At 41.0% G+C, this 16,664-nt stretch overlaps 5 protein-coding genes across 7 annotated transcripts in view; 4 read left to right on the top strand and 1 right to left on the bottom strand.

Moving 5' to 3' along the window:
* LOC135432415 (uncharacterized) overlaps positions 1-4,858 on the top strand; it is an 86,683-nt gene extending 81,825 nt beyond the window's left edge. The window contains exons 1-4 of one of the 2 annotated variants that reach the window (XM_064688117.1): positions 4,059-4,241; positions 4,361-4,487; positions 4,546-4,599; positions 4,668-4,858. In XM_064688117.1, coding sequence (XP_064544187.1) covers positions 4,118-4,241; positions 4,361-4,487; positions 4,546-4,599; positions 4,668-4,818 — 456 coding nt within the window. In that variant the 5' untranslated portion in view covers positions 4,059-4,117 and the 3' untranslated portion in view covers positions 4,819-4,858. Of the gene's footprint in view, positions 1-4,058; positions 4,242-4,360; positions 4,488-4,545; positions 4,600-4,667 lie in introns of those variants that run through there. The other variant, XM_064688118.1, reaches the window with a different exon arrangement.
* Positions 4,859-5,288: 430 nt separating this feature from the next.
* On the top strand, positions 5,289-6,833 carry SdhB (Succinate dehydrogenase, subunit B (iron-sulfur)). Its single transcript, XM_064687178.1, has 3 exons — positions 5,289-5,471; positions 5,721-6,154; positions 6,213-6,833. The coding sequence occupies exons 1-3, from the start codon at positions 5,409-5,411 to the stop codon at positions 6,604-6,606; spliced, it is 891 nt and encodes a 296-aa protein (XP_064543248.1). The 5' UTR covers positions 5,289-5,408; the 3' UTR covers positions 6,607-6,833.
* On the bottom strand, positions 6,720-7,382 carry LOC135431841 (anaphase-promoting complex subunit 15). Its single transcript, XM_064687179.1, has 3 exons — positions 7,190-7,382; positions 7,048-7,135; positions 6,720-6,987 (listed from the first exon to the last, which is right to left on the bottom strand). The coding sequence occupies exons 1-3, from the start codon at positions 7,307-7,309 to the stop codon at positions 6,848-6,850; spliced, it is 348 nt and encodes a 115-aa protein (XP_064543249.1). The 5' UTR covers positions 7,310-7,382; the 3' UTR covers positions 6,720-6,847.
* Positions 7,383-7,414: 32 nt separating this feature from the next.
* ubl (Ubiquitin-like protein 5) lies at positions 7,415-7,919 on the top strand. The gene is made up of 3 exons (XM_064687180.1): positions 7,415-7,522; positions 7,580-7,718; positions 7,789-7,919. Exons 1-3 carry the CDS (start codon positions 7,484-7,486, stop codon positions 7,830-7,832), a joined length of 222 nt encoding a protein of 73 aa, XP_064543250.1. The 5' UTR covers positions 7,415-7,483; the 3' UTR covers positions 7,833-7,919.
* Positions 7,920-8,193: 274 nt separating this feature from the next.
* Positions 8,194-16,252, top strand: koi (klaroid). 2 transcript variants are annotated; one of them, XM_064686573.1, is made up of 7 exons: positions 8,194-8,347; positions 9,193-9,370; positions 10,438-10,854; positions 11,020-11,591; positions 13,838-15,349; positions 15,405-15,517; positions 15,582-16,252. In XM_064686573.1, exons 2-7 carry the CDS (start codon positions 9,213-9,215, stop codon positions 15,792-15,794), a joined length of 2,985 nt encoding a protein of 994 aa, XP_064542643.1. In that variant the 5' UTR covers positions 8,194-8,347; positions 9,193-9,212; the 3' UTR covers positions 15,795-16,252. The 2 variants fall into 2 exon arrangements, with proteins under 2 accessions (XP_064542643.1, XP_064542644.1); XM_064686574.1 differs by lacking the exons at positions 13,838-15,349; positions 15,405-15,517; positions 15,582-16,252 and adding an exon at positions 12,547-13,271.
* Positions 16,253-16,664: the final 412 nt, after the last annotated feature.

Raw genomic sequence — 16,664 nt, 5'->3', positions numbered from 1 at the left:
AAAGGCTAAATATAGCTATTCAGCTGAGCTTTAAGTGATTTTTAGCACATCGCTCTTAAAGCTTAATCAAAGAATTCAAAGATTTAATAAAATTTTGACACATTTCTCAAGGCTAATTGGCCTTTTCCACTTACGTAAAGCTTTGATGAGCTTTCAAAGCTCCGTTTTGTAATAATAACTGCTTAGTAAAGGAATTAAGCAAAAGCTGATTAAGTTAAGAAGCTCAACTGCTTTAAATAAGTTAATTATAAAGCTTTTCTATGCTTTCTTAATTGTTTAATGTGCGCTTAAAAAGTTGCTTAAGAAGTTGATGAAGCACTTAATGCAGCTGAAAAACTGGCCACAGTTAATTATACTCTGAGCTTTAAGTGAACCTAATTGCACTTAATGCCACTTAAAGCTTTCCAATCGGTTATCCATTGCAAATACACTCGTAGATTGGCAGCTCTTGCAAAGTTTAAATACCACTTTCAGCTGGTCGTATGGCCACTTAATCATTTTAACTAGCAGTTTAATAGCCACTGTCAAATGCACAAATACCACTTGACAAAGCACTGCACAAAGCGAACGCGGCTGAGCCACGCGTCGTATGCGTAATAATTGAAAGGGCAACAAATTTGTAGCCAATTTGTGGCAATTGACAAGCACTAAAGGCAACAGAGTGCCGCATGTCCGATGCGTGCAGTTTTAATGATATATTTAATGCCAAAGCAGACATAACGAGCAGCCATCGATGTTTACAGAATTGACTCAAGCCGACAAAGCGAGCATAAATAATTCATTTAGATACAGGGACAGGGTATTGAATTACATGGCCCGAACTCTGCGCTTGACTCTCCAATTGTCCGGCTGTCTGTCTAGTGTCTGCGGTGTCTGCAACTGTGTCTGTGGGTCCTATTTATGGCACCCCAGGGAAATGACGCCTTATGAATGCCATTTTAATACACACACAAAAAAAAAAGAAGAAAACTTTGACAATATTGTCAGACAGTTAACTGAAAGCGAAATCGAAATGCTTTTTCTGTGACGTTTGTCTCTCCATTGATAGACGCACAGTTATTCAAGCTGTTACACATACTACGTATTTGTATATACAGATCTGTCTATATCTAAACAGTTACCCGTCCAGCTATTTGAGTGTGTGTGCGTCATGGCACACGCAAAACCTGCATAGCTATACACAGATAAAGGAAAACTCGGCAACTCGACAACTGGGCGGGGCGGGGCGGTGCTTGGTCCGGGGGGGCGTATCTAGTATCGCAGACGTAAATGTATATTTGACGCACCACAAAACATTTATCAAGTGGTTCGCTCAATTTGGTAAATCTAAACGTCTATCGAGCCCATTCATTTGGCTCGCTTTCAGCATTTTGTATTGATTTTGCCAACTTTTTTTTTCGCATACACTCGCAAAGGACTTTATTATTTTCTCATGGAATTTGAAACGTATAAAAGAGGATATCTGCTTACCTGTAAAGATATGTATAAATATTCTGGATTGTGTCCTTATTGGCATATAAGTTTGCCTGCTTGTCTCTGTATCCGGAAATAATTACTATATCATTTAGCTCCTAGAAGAAATGATCTATCCGAAAATGAGTTATTTTATAAAAAACATTTGTTTTTCAAATATCTTGACATTTAAAGTTGGCTGTAAACATCATGATCAAAAGATATCAGCAAAATCATATCAGAATCGCACTACTATATCTCATAACCTTATGGGTTTAATCAGATCGTAAAAAACAAGTTTTTGTTCGAGCAACTTTTGTTTTTCAAGATATCTTGATCAAACTTGGCATTTAATAGTGTCATCATGCTTCTAAAACATGAGCAAACTCTTATCGAAATCGGATTAATATAACATATAGCTCCATAGAAAGGATTTGTCATCAAAATATCTGCAACATTTTTATGCCCTTGTAGAAGGCTTTATAATTCGATCATGAAAAGTCTAAAGAAGGAGATATCTCCGACCCCATCAAGAAGATATATTCCAGATCAGCGAAGTTGATATAGCCACGACTTGAAACTATACATAGGTCCGTTTATCTATTTCATGTAGTACATATGACGGAACTGGCCGGATCGAACAACAATATCATATAGCTGCTATAGGAACAGACGGTTGGAAATGGAGTGTTGATATAAGAACATTCCTGAGTATGCAAATATGTCTCACATTTGCTATAGCCTTGCAAGAGTATTTAATCTTCGGCTTACTGATATCTTTGCTTCCTTCATATTTTATTTTATCGCCAGCCCCTCCTAGTTGCCCTCGAAAGTAGTCTAGGGCTTTTTCCGGTGCGCCCAAAGCAATCGTATTTGTTTGTGCTCTGCATTTGGTTGTAAACTTTAAAGGCTGTTCTGGCATTCTCTGCTAATTAGCTGCGCTCGTCACCATTCACGTCATTTGCATGCACTGCGAACACTCGAATTTCAAATCAAAACAATTTAAAAAGCTTGCATTCAAGCTGTCGCCCTACCCCCACTGCCACGCCCCACCAATCCGATGCCTGAAGTTTTGTACTTTTTTGAAAATAATTTCTTATGGCATTTTGTTGCCGTTTCTGTGCGGGTCCCGGGGCTGTAGTTGGCAGCCGGTGGCAGCGGGGGGTCTGCTTACCTGACCCAACGTTTTATTTAAGTTTTCGCATTGTTTAGACTTATGTATATTATTTGCCTTGAATGCGATGATGGGCCGGGCTTGCAGGTTGGGGCTTGGGGGTTGCTTTGCCCGCATTTGCTTACCGCGTCCCTCAACTTTTTGTGCTCTGTGTTTGCTTTAACATTGAAAAAGTTTGTTTTTTTCCACCTCTCGACTCATAAAGCGCACCCAACGCGTTCTACGGACTTTTTCAACTTTTGCAACTGAGGTTTTGATGCCTTTCAGTTTGAAAATATCCATTGCCTAGGTGAGAATGAGGCCCAAAGTTTTGCACTCGCTTTCAAGATACTTTTCTTTCCTATATAAAGAGCGCCTACAATGCATATATATATGTATATGTATAAGGTATATTGTGCTAGTGCCAACAAAAGGTCAATGAACAATTGACAAAGTCGCGCTGCTCTTGACTTGCCAACATAAATGCCATTTAAAAAGTTTTATATTATAGTTTGCGAGCAAGAGCACTTGGCAAGTGCCATTAAAAAGCCGCTGATTCATTTGCTTGTTTTAGAGACTTTCGCCCTATAACAATGCGGTTGAAGGCGTCTTTTATCACAGTGCACGCTCAATTAAAAGTTGACAACTTACAATTTGTTGCCATTAAGCACTATCTCGGAACTCTTGAGTCCAACCAATTGTTAGCAAATTCTCAAAGCATATATACTATTTATATATAATGTAAAATCGGTTAAAGCGGATGTGCATTCAATTTGGGTGTATCTTTAGACAATTACAAACTTGTTTATCTCTCATTTTCATAAATAGGTTTTCTTCTTTAATATATATTGAATACTTTAAAAATAAATGTAAATCACCTAAAATTAGCGTAAAAATTTTCAATTTAATTCGCTAAATTAAATACTCCATTTTCGTATTGTAAACATTTCTTAAAACAAATTCTTTTTTTGCCAATAAAAATTAAATATGTTTCTAATCGTGTGGAGCTCCATATTCTTATAATTTTATAGTTTAAAACTCTTGGCAACTCTATGAAAGTAAATACAATTTTACATGCATAACATAAAGTCTATTGTAATCTTTAAATTTAACTGTTAAATCTACATAATTTATAGAAATTATCTTTATATACTCAACAATTCGCACAGCTACTGTGCTAACAATTTTATAATGTGAGATAAAATAGACTTGTTTCGTTTATTTTAATCTATTATTATCATTGTTGAAAAGACATACATATATTGTTGCTTATATATTTATATTTCTGTGTTAAAGTGTTTTTTATGACTAATTTCTTGCCATATTTGGGCGATTGTATATTTACAACCTGACGTTTAAAGCTAGCAGATATCGCTGCTTATCTATGGCAATAATGTCCATTGATTAGACACGAGCGGGGACTAACTCAACGCAATTGGCGATCCGAAACTCAGTACGGTTTGTCAGCTCAAATTGGGCATTTGTCAGCATTACAACATTATATAAGAAGAAATGGAAGGCTTTCTAATTGCACTTTGTATAGCAACATCTATATTTTTTATAGTTTCAATTACGGTTTTAATTAGGCGCCAGCAGAAGGCAAAACAAGGCGTGGGCTATGTGATCAGCGAGGGTGGTGAGCGAAAAGAATTCTTAGAGTACACTTAATCTGTGCTTATCAGCTGGTCGTGTATACTATATGTTTCTGATTTTTAGTTTATTGATTCTTTGGTTTCTAATTATTTCGCTTTGCAGCCCCAGTTGCGATCACCTCGGCCACACACAGGCCACCAGGTGGGGTTCCCGTTACACATTACCCACCGCCAAGCTATCAGCCAAACGTTTACCCGGGAACGTATGCATATCCAGCACAAACCACCAGGTAAGCTTCCAAACAAGACTAATTCCTGGAATCGTTCGCCTAATATATACCTTTATAGCCATGTTCAAATGATACCCGTGCAAGTGCAGGTCATGCAAACTCCAATGCCTGGGTAGGTTGAACTATTGAATTTAATCAAAATGTATCCACAAATTTATCGTACGTATATTATGATTATAGCATGCAAACGTCCTATCCGCCCATGCAGCAGCGTGCTGTAAACAATGGAACTATGTCTAACGCGGAGCTGACCGTTCTTCCAGCCAACTGTGAGAAGCCGATCACTCATCAGACCCACCAAGGGGCGGTCGAAACAGTTAGCCAAATCTAAACGCTTTTTACTAAGGTTTACCATTTGACATAAAGTATTTTTAAAAACTGTGACAAGATTTTCTCAATAATTATTTATTTTTGCAAGCTACATACGCTTTTTTATAAACATATACAAATAGAATTAAAAGCATTTAAAATTTAAATGTATAATCGCCAACACATGGTCACACTTGCTCTCAGCTGAAAGAAACCGATATCTTTTCAGCTAGCTATCGATAACGCTGCAGCTATTCTTCAGAGTTGCCAGCTTTTCTTGTTTGTTATGGGTTATTTTGCTTAAAAACAAACTAATAATAAAATATTAAGTATTTTAAGATGAGTTTAAGATAAATCTTAAATAAGTTAATACCATTTTAACTACTACGAATTTTTTCATAAGCAATTTAATGGCGGCCAGCTTCTGGTTGTTTTAGCCTTTTTTATGCCAGCTGGCGTCTTTTTGGCTATCGATAACTGCAAGCTGGCAACACTGTCAGACAGTCGAGCAACTTCTTGATTGCAACTAAGATTTTCCGTCGGAAAACAACATATTGTTTGCTTGAAATATTTAAAATTGCAAACGCAGTGACGTTTCAATTTCGTACGAAAATGTTGGTCAACGAAGCCAGACAAGTTTTGAGCCGCGCCAGCTCCTTGGCGGCGCGTCACCAGGTAAGCAGCAGCAAACGTCCTCCATCCCCTCGAGGGGCGTGTGTGTTGGCCATTTGGGCAGTATTATTATATAAGAATTAACAAAAACATAACTAAAAAGCCCAAATTCCTGATAAAATGCCAGTCGAATGCGTCGTGAAAATATCACAATTTGCGATTATGTAAACGTTTTTGCCAAACGAAAAAAAAAATTGCAATGGCGTGACCAAAGCGCAAAAGTTACCAAATTAATTTTGTGGTTTTCCCCAGTTACGTGCAATCAGCAACACAACGCAGCTGGAGCAGCAGGCACAGCCGAAGGCAGCGCCGGAGCCGCAAATAAAGAAGTTTGAAATCTACCGCTGGAGTCCGGACAATGCCGGCGAGAAGCCCCACATGCAGACCTACGAGGTTAATATGCGCGAATGCGGTCCCATGGTGCTGGATGCGCTCATTAAGATCAAGAATGAGATAGATCCCACTCTGACGTTCCGTCGCTCTTGTCGCGAGGGCATTTGCGGATCCTGTGCCATGAACATTGGCGGCGTCAATACCCTGGCATGCATCAGCAAAATCGATGCGACCAGCTCGAAGCCTCTGAAGGTGTATCCATTGCCGCATATGTATGTGGTGCGGGATCTGGTGCCGGACATGAACAACTTCTACGAGCAGTACAAAAACATCCAGCCCTGGCTGCAGCGCAAGTAAGTAATTAGCAGCTGACTAATAACCTAATATTAATTATAATTTTAATCCATTTAGAAACGAAGCCGTTGAGAAGAAGGGCAAGGCACAGTACTTGCAGTCTGTGGAGGATCGCTCCAAACTGGATGGCCTGTACGAGTGCATTCTGTGCGCTTGCTGCTCGACCGCATGCCCATCGTACTGGTGGAATGCCGAGAAATATCTCGGCCCGGCTGTGCTAATGCAGGCGTATCGCTGGATCATTGATTCGCGTGACGAGAACAGCGTGGAGCGTCTGAGCAAGCTGAAGGATCCCTTCAGCGTCTATCGTTGTCACACCATCATGAACTGCACGCGCACCTGTCCGAAGGGTCTCAATCCTGGCCGTGCTATTGCCGAGATCAAGAAATTGCTCTCCGGTCTAGCCTCGAAGCCAGCGCCCAAAATGGAAACGGCTGCGCTGCACAAGTAGACAAAATTTTTGTTAAAGTCCAAAACTCTTTGTAAATCCGCTCCCCTAATCCCTTAGACTGCAGCGGCAGAGTTACAATTATGATAACCAGTGTGCTCGCCCAGCCCCAACTATTTTTGCTTATTATGTTTATAATTTATTTAAGCTTAAAGTAAACGAAATATGTTATTACAGTTTGTAAAGGGAACTTTGTAATCGCAACATTAATCAACTAAATGGTGTATCTATGCAATGCCTTTCCTTATGGTGCTGTGGGCGAGGTCTCATCATTCATTTGTATGTCGTCGGCAGAGTAAAAGTCCTGTGTGACTGGAATGACTCGATCGTTGGTCTCATCGTCCTCCTCATCGTGGCTGTCCGTGTCCTCACTATCGTCGTTGGCTGCGGAAATCTTTGATTAGCATTTCGAAATGTTATGCCCTCTCTCAGTTTGAGACTTACCGTCCTCATCATCGGTTTCGACGCCGGTGATAGTGTGCACCTTTCCCAGCGGCTGCAGATCCGTGGCAGCCGTTTTCAAGGATTCTCGCTGTAATAGAAACACGTCAAATGTTGTCCTATTTTAAATGCATTTCGGGCATACCCAATTCCTGCGCTCGTCCTCATAACGCTTGGTTTGTACTTCATCATCGGATGTCATATCGAACCAAATACGATTTGCCACCGAAGGCTTGATGCTGGGAAAGAACGGAATCATTGACATATTTGCGAGACTTTTCTAGTGCTGAATTTGCCGTCTGCTAATTTGTTATTTCTGCAGGGAATTTTCGCGTCAATCTGGCAACACTTAAATATATATCGATAACGTTGCCATGCATATGCAGCTATCGAAATATATTTGTTGTTGCATTGAGAGGTGAAGACAAAACACACAAATATGATTGAAATAACTTGCAATGACCGCCTGGGCAAAAAGGTAACAGCGTTGTGCTTAAAAAATACAAATTAACAAAGACTTTCATTTGTCTTGCAGGTGCGTGTGAAGTGCAATCCCGACGACACCATTGGGGACCTCAAAAAGCTGATAGCGGCGCAAACTGGCACAAAGCATGAGAAGATTGTGCTGAAAAAGTGGTATACCATCTACAAGGACCCCATTCGTCTATCTGATTGTTCGTAACTATCAAGTTGATTATGTTTTGATTAATAATATTAATGACCTGCCTTTTATGGTACTTGCAGACGAAATTCACGACGGCATGAATCTGGAGCTCTACTACCAATAAACTGCCTTAGCAGCTATTGCACCTATACGAAAAATCTTTTATACTCTGCGCTATTACAACGTAAATTAATATATATGTATATGTAAACGTTTGTATGTTTTGATTTAAGTATTTCACACAACATAGGCAGTGGGTACCAAATAAATAGCAAGGACTGTTCGCGCGTTTTTGCACGCAACATTCCCAAGTATCGTGTAATTTCGTGTCGATATATCGAGACTATTCAAAACGATGTATCAGTATCGCTTAAATCTATTGTCAAGTATGAACTGCTTGCCCAAATAACGTAGCTGTTCATGACGCTCCTAAAATGTATCGATATATCGTATATTATTTGTCGTATACTGCGATTTATCGAGTCATTCGTAATTTTTCTGTTGTTAGAGTCAGACGTGTATTTTTGTTCGGTGCGCATATCTATTTATAAAACGTCGCGACCGCCGATCAAAAACAAATTGTGCAAAAGCACATTAAATAAAAACTGAATTCTTGTGCTAAACTTGAATGTGTGAAAAGTAAGTGTGTATAGAATCTTATACGAGTGTACCTGTGTGTGTGCGCCACATTTTCTTTTGGCACGCTACAAAAAAAAACGACGCGGCGTTTGCTGACGCAGTTGCGGGTCGGAAAACTTGTTTGGATTTTCACGCATTTCACCAAAAGCATTAAGAGTAGAAGTGTGTATGCCTTTTGCGAAAGGGCGTCGCGACGCATTTTATTGATTAACACCACCAAATATCTGTGTTTGTTTATGGCGTTGTTTCGCCGTTGGTTAGTTACGTTTTTGTTTATGCTCACACTGAGTGCCCCTAATGCGAATTGTGGTGCTTCGTCTGCGCTTTGCCGACTTTGCAAGGCCCACCCGGCAATGCGTGCTACTGCTGCTACCGTTGCAGCTGCTTGTCTATGTATTTTTAGGCGCTCGCTGCGCTCCCATTGCAATCTAATTAAAACTCAAGAAACTGCGCTCATTTCCACACGCATTGCATAATTTTGTAATGTTAATGCTTTCAGCCAACAGCCCGATTTGTTGAGCACTCGACCGTAAAAGAAACTCAACAATCTATACAAACACTCATACGCACGCACGCACATACATACATATATATGCGTGCGTATAAGTGTGTTCAATGTTTCGACAGACCTTGTTTCATTACCAATTGTAATGCCCATTTGCGCCCCGCCCCTCCCCCTTCTCATTGTGAAGTGAAATCCACATTGTAAACAACCCACGCCCGTCACTCGCACACAGACAGGTACACGCACACATAAACAAACCGTGCACACACAGACAAAAATGCTCGGCATTTATTTATTCCCCCCCCCACAAGCATTAATTGTTTATACTTTTCGTTTGCAGTTAAACTTTTTAAGCAGGCCATGAGCGACCAACTATACCAGATAGAGACGCGCCGACGTTCGCGCTCCAAGACGCCATTCTTGCGCTCCAGCTGCGATCATGAGAATTGTGAGCACGCGGGCGAGGAGGGGCATGTGCATCACAAGAAGCAGAAGCCGTCCCAGCCACCGAATGTTCAGTAAGTACACTTGAAAAATTATCTAAACATAAATTGAAACGCTAACCCAAAAAAAAAAAAACAATTCAAAAATATGCTGCTTAACAGTTAAACATGCTACCAAATTGAAGAGAGTATGAGAGTTGCCCAAGCAACAATAAAAAAAACGTTACTTTGGCAATAGCTCGTCATAAACATTGAGCACACAACTACAAACACAACTCACGACACATGGTCAGACTGTATACGTGTGCATGTGTGCGTTTTTGTGACCATGACGTCATCTGCTTGTTATTCACACTCGGCGCGAAATTTTAATTTCGAAATGTACAACTGAAATACTTAACACACAAGAGATGCGCCAGCTGTCACTGTGACTATCTGGCAAGTAACAGTGAATCAGTGTCTTACATACAAGTCAAGTGGCAACACTGTATTGCAGTGTAACCAAATATTATGCATTAAATAGCACTAATTAATAAATAATATGCACGCAGAAATATTTAAGCTGAAACAGAATTTTAACTTATTAAATAAGCGATGACATCATTTACTCTCGCCAGCAGTCACAGTCACTTGTGTGTGTATCCCGGCAGTGACTCATATCCTAAAGATATCATCACAATGCCCGCTCAGATCTGATGCAAATATGTTTGTTTGAGTTCAAATCGTTGACGAGCTGCTATACAGGGTGCGCTGTCGCGTGTTACTTTAAATATGATTTCTTTTTGGCGCGCGAATTGAATCTAACGTGCGCTCTGTAGCTTGCTTATGTTTAATGAATTGCCGTCTGCTGTTTTGCCGCGCCGTTTCGTTGATGACGACATCAGGCAAGAGGCGGAGGCCATTCGGCCCTGAGAGCTTCGTTTTCATGTTGTCGCTTATAGCCAAAAAAAAAAAAAACGAAGTCGTTTGCTGGTTTTTGTTTTTGTGGCTGAAGGTCAGACGCGTTTTTATTTGTAAAACATTTATGAGAATATTTTCTAGTTTGTTTTGATTCACATTTTGCCTTAATTATGCTGAAGTCTATAATTTATTTGATCTACACAGTTTCCGCTAACGTTGCCAACTTGTTTACATATTTACAGAACCATTGTGGAGGAGCACGTGGTCGAGTCTCACACAACCACCACCAGGAGCAGCAGCAGCAGTAACCGCAACAACAAAGCCACGCGCTCAAAGGCATTTAACCAACTGACCTCGGACTATTCGAGCGATGATGCGATGTCAGAGGCCAAGCGCAAGGCAACGGGCAACACATCCACGGTGACCACCATGTTCACCAGCACCAGCAAGCGACTGGGCAATGCCCTGAACAGCCTGACCGCTGTCACCTCCACGCCGCGCAGCCAATTGGAGTCGACACAGAATGTGTTGAATACCACACAGGAACTAAAACAGCAGCAGAAGGAGCGCAACACCAGCGGCCGCTCCAATGGCAATGCCAATTTAAGTGACGATCATTTGGCCTATATTGAGTACAGAGATGCCGGCGAGTACTGGAAGTAAGTAGCTGGCAAATAGCATCTAGAGCAGCTGATAAACCTCATTTGCCTTGAAATAACTGTCACTCGGTTTCGCTTGACTCTTCGGTTGTCAGCCCAGCTTCAAGTGCTATTTGTATGCCTTTATTCTAAAAGAAAGCCAACTAATTGAATTATGTTTCGCAGCAAAACACCCAAAACGGATTATACCTACTCGGAGTTGTCGCCGCATAGACGCCAGCTGGCTCCAGGCATTGTGGCCATGCCGAATATGTCGCGTCGCAGTTTGGAGAATCATAATGAACGAGTCGATATCATGGTCAATCAGAATCCAGCACAGGAGGAGTTCATACGCCGCCGCTATCAGTCGAATTACACGCGCTTGAATTACGACTCTGGCGATGAGCTGGACAATACAAATTTTATCCACCAGCAGAAGCAGAGCTGGTGGCTCTTGCGCTTCATCAGCGTCATTGTCACCAGCATGAGCAGCATGTGGACGCGCATCACAAGCATTTCGCAAACAGAGACGAGTGCCTATCACAACTACTATGCCAGGCAGCAGCAGCGTCAACAGCAGCAGCAGCATGGACTCATAGTTGGCAGCCTGTTGAGCCTGATGCGCCATGTCTACATAGCCATTGCCTCGGTGCTCAGCCTTGACACGTGGCTGCTCAGATCCAGCAGCATTGATAACAAGTCTAAGAAGCGTTTTCTGCTCTTTCTGCTCATACTGCTGCCCCTCCTGCTGCTAACGGGTAAGTGAAAATAGATGAAAATATTTAAATAAATGTATTTTATGTAAAATATGTGAACGTGCACGCCTTGACATTGAGCGGCAGCCAAATGCTCACCTTGAATCGTGCCTACAACTAACGCCACATGCATATAGTTCACCTTTCTGCTGGGTGTATTAATAAAACTGGTCGACTCTGGTCGTTGACAGCGTCTGACGTCAGCAGCCAGTTGTTGCGGTTGTTATTGATATGGAAAATGTGTGCATAATTTCTATGAACATTTTCATAGGCACGTTCATATATTTTACTAAATGCTGGAATGACACTTGCCAGTAGATTGCAATATATGAAAATTATGTCTAATATAGCGAAGCTGTTGAACACTTTTGCTTGTTTGTTGGATAAAAATTGGCAAGTATCATAGCAGCTTTAGCTATAAATAACTAAGCTAGAATGACACCTGTTGGTTTTTTAAAAAGTATGTAAAAATATACAAAAATAGAAAAATTAAAAAATATATAAATATATATACAAATCTAAATATATATGTACAATATTCAGAAGATAATTATATACAAATTATATGTAAATGAATTGTCATTCCAGTATATGCTCTTTTAATATTTCATTTAAGCTAAATATCAGTTGATAGTTTATTTTATTAAATTTTGAATTATTTACAAAATATAAAAGCCAAAAAGAAAACATCACACACATATAAATTAAGTTAGAATGATACTTGATAGTTTTTTTAAAAGTTGTATTCACGAAAATATTCTAATTACAAATTAAAGAAAATTTACTAATATATACTAGTTTATGCAACTCGGATTAAACAAACCGTGCCCTAATATAGGCAAGTCTCCTCGTTATCAAGTATCCATGCCAGCATTAACTTTGAATACTTAATATATTTAACTCTAGCATAAGTATGTACGTATATACTCTCAGCTAATTGCAACTTTCAACTTTACAGGTCTGTTCTATTATCTACATCCCAATGAAAGTTTCCCGCCCAAATCCCTAACTCTTAACACATTCACACTACCCGAAATGCCGAAAATTGATGTTGGGGCCTATTTGAATGCGGCCCAGTATGAAACGCTGCGCTCCCAGGCTGTTGAGCAGGCGGTGCGCGTGCGTGACTGGGCCGATGATTATCTGGTTTATTTGAAAACTATCGGCCAGAATGTGGCCAACAGGGGCCGTCAGCTGTTTCAGGCCAGCAGCGATGCGGTCTATTACGAGCGTGTTTAAAGAATACTTTCAGCAGTTTTGCTATCGTTTCGGCCATGAGCTGCTGCAGCAGCTATTTATCTAAAGTTTTGTTTATCTTTAATCTAAAACCAAGATCAATTCAAGTACAAATTCAAGCATTTGTTTGGCATTTCCTCGTTTACATTTCGTTCAGTTCAGTTCATGTTACATTTTCTTTTTTCATGCCAAACTTTATATATTTTTGTCATTTTGTTAAAATTTAAACAACCCACCTATACACACACACATACACATACACACATTACACTCCCACTCCCACCCCCCAAACCCCCTCACCCAACTAAATGACGCAATATGGAGAAGGATAGAGAGAGAGAGAGAGAAAGAGAGAACTCGCTACGCTGTTCAAATTGTGCATAAAGTTAATAATTAAAAAAAAAACAAAACAAATATCATTCATTGTTTGTTGTCGACTTTGCTTTTGGGTCTCGTATTAACAATTGCAAAAAGTTCAACTTGTGTAATTATCAATTTTTGAGTTAATAATTGCACAATTCAAGTCTTAGCTGTTTTTATTAGCCCAAATTGTAATTTTGTGCAACGTTTTAAGCCTATTTTTGTTGTCAAACAACGTTTAAATTGTAATCCTTTCATTTGTTTGTCTATAAAAACTATAAATTTATAATAAATGCAAACAATTTCATAAACATTTGTGAAATACAGTACAAAAACTATGAACAAACAAATTAAGTAAATAGCTTGTTTTATTTGCCATTTTATTGAACTATGCGACGCGATTGCGAGATGAAATGGTAAGTAAAATTCATAAATAAATCAAAACGATCAATTGAACAAAATATTCCAACGAACAGAACTCTATCCTTCTGCATTTGTGCTCATTGGCGTCGCCCCGAAATTCCCCATTCAACAGTTTCCTTGACCTATGCTAAAAAAATAAAAGAAGAAAGTTGCAAATGTAGAAGGATATAAGTCTGTTGTGTCTCCCCCCATTTCCCAAATGCCCAACTAATTTTTGTTTTCCTTTACAGCCTGGCTGCAGCTGCCGGCGGAGCGGCGTTTGGAGCATGTGCAACGCGTGGAGACGTTGTTGCCGCTGCCTTTGGCACTTTTCGCCACGCTGCGTGGGCAGCTGTCGCAGACTGGAGTTGCGCTCAAGTCACTGTGGCCACAGCCACAGCAGCAGCAGCAAGAGGAGGCGGCCAGCATCAAGCTGCAAATGGAGCAGGTGCGGCAGGGCATACAAAAGTCGCTAACGCCAGAGGAATATGAGAATATACTGAATCATGTCAACAGCTATGTGCAGCAGCTGGTAGAGCTGAAGCTGCAGCAGCAAGAGAAGCACCAGCAGCAGGAGCAGCAACAGCTGTCGCCGCAGCAAATCCAAATTATAGTTCAACTCATGCGCGAGAATCTGCAACAATTTGCAGAGCAAGGGTCGCAGCTCAGCGATCAGCAGCTGGCGGATTTGGCATTGCGCCTGAAGCTGCAGCTGCAACAGTCCGGCGAATGGCATGCAGAGCAGGCAAAGTTCACCCATGCGCAGCTGGAGGAGCTAACCCGTTTGATCAAGGCGGAGTTCAAGCTGGAGGAGACACATTATACGCTGCTGCTGGAGCGCATTGACTTGACGGCGCTGCTCAAGCGTCTGCTGGACGCACCTGAGCTGGCAGAATTTGTGGATGCACGCATAAATCTGGCGCTGCAGCAACACGTGCCGGGTGAGGGTTCTGGCCAGCCCGTTGCGGAGCAGCAAATCGATCAGCTAAACAGAGAAATAGCCTTCATCAAGCTGGCGCTGTCGGACAAGCAAATGGAGAACGCAGATCTGCAGCAGTCCATAAGCAGCCTGAAGCTCACCCAGGACGATTTGCTGGCACGCATGCAGCAGCACGAGCTGGCCCAGGATCAACGCTTTAGTGGCCTGCTCGCCGAAATCGAGAGCAAGCTGGCGGCGCTGAACGATTCACAGTTTGCGCTGCTCAACAAGCAAGTGAAGCTGACGCTGGTGGAGATTCTGGGCTTCAAGCAGACGGCGGGCGGCAAGCTGAATGATGTGGATCTGCAGAATTGGGTGCGCAGCATGTTTGTGGCCAAGGATTATCTGGAGCAGCAGCTGCTGCAGCTAAACGAGAAAACCAACAACAATATACGCGCAGAGATTGAACGCTCCAGCCTTGTGCTGATGAGCGACATTAGCGAGCGGCTCAAGCGCGAAATACTGCTGGCCGTGGAGGCCAAGCACAATGAGAGCAGCCAGTCGGCAAAGGCGCATATGCACGAGGACGAGGTGCGCAGCATAGTGAAGGCCGTGCTGGCCATTTACGATGCGGACAAAACGGGTCTGGTCGACTTTGCCTTGGAGTCGGCTGGCGGACAAATACTTTCCACGCGGTGCACGGAAAGCTATCAAACCAAATCGGCGCAAATCTCAGTCTTCGGCATACCGCTGTGGTATCCCAGCAATACGCCCAGGGTGGCCATATCGCCCAATGTGCAGCCCGGCGAGTGCTGGGCCTTTCAGGGCTTTCCCGGATTTCTGGGTAGGTAAATATTGTAGAGCACGGAAATTACTTGCAACTTCTTATTCATACGCAGTGCTGAAGCTTAACTCTTTGGTCTATGTCACGGGCTTTACGCTGGAGCACATATCGAAGAGCCTGTCGCCCACGGGACGCATTGACTCAGCGCCGCGCAACTTTACCGTTTGGGTAAGCTTCTCAAAATGGAAAACCCTGCAGCATACATATATTTACTTTTACACTTTGCTCGCAGGGCCTGGAACATGAAAAGGATCAGGAACCTGTGCTGTTTGGTGAGTATGAATATCAGGATAACAACGCCTCGCTGCAATTCTTTGCCGTACAAAATGTGGACATCAAGCGGCCCTTTGAGATTGTCGAGCTGCGCATCGAGTCTAATCATGGACAGCCGGATTATACGTGTCTATATCGCTTTCGTGTGCACGGCAAGCCGCCATCCACGTAGATAACTAGCCTAAGTTCAAGTTCAGTCAGGTGTACATAATGTACATACAGTGCCTTATAAAGGAAACTTTACAATACTTACAAGAAGCAGAAGCAGAACAACTACTTACAACTTAAGCTTAAGAATACGTTAATTAAAAAACAACAACTTTAGGCTATAGTATGTAAGCGTTTTTGTATGATAATTAAGTTTGGGCCGAATTTGTATATATTTAAATAGCTAAGAATAGCTAAGCTAGATGTGTCTACAGTCCAGTGTCCTATAATATTTATAATGATTTAGTTGGATTTGGTCTCTTATACAAATGAATGTTCACAAAATTAGTTGCTTAAGAAGTTATCAGCACAATGCAGCAGAGAGCCAGAGAATAATCCCAATTAATTTTAAACTGTTTGCCATTTGTAGAACGTTTATAACTTAATCAGTCATAGGCTTGTAATTAACTCAACTAAGCCATATGCTTGCTATATACCTATAAATATCATTTAAGTTATCGTTAAGTTCACTTCTTTAAAAATAAGTTCAAGCACAAGTACGAATTAATTTTAATATGCCATAGAAATTGGAATTGAAATCTAAACACAATAGCCAAAATGAAAAAGGCAAATTATTGAAATGCCCATCAATAGCCAAATATCTCATCTGTTTATAAAGAATATGACTATCTCTGCAGAATATATTAATTAAATGTTTTTATATTCTGCATTGAATTGGATTCACATATCTCGAAAACATTTATTAAACACATTTCATATTAATGTATACGCTCAAAATATATGCTTAGAAAATGAACCCAAAAATAGTTAATAACTTGCTAAACTATACGCATATTTAAATATTATTTATATACGCTATTGTTGTTACTTATAA

This window comes from Drosophila montana, unplaced genomic scaffold, assembly GCF_035044405.1.
Source record: "Drosophila montana isolate Dmon_TW-CO22-7 unplaced genomic scaffold, ASM3504440v1 contig_3200_1, whole genome shotgun sequence".
NCBI classification, from domain to species: Eukaryota; Metazoa; Arthropoda; class Insecta; order Diptera; family Drosophilidae; genus Drosophila; species Drosophila montana.
Note: the sequence above shows the minus strand (reverse complement) of the source record. Positions and strands in the feature narration are given on the sequence as shown.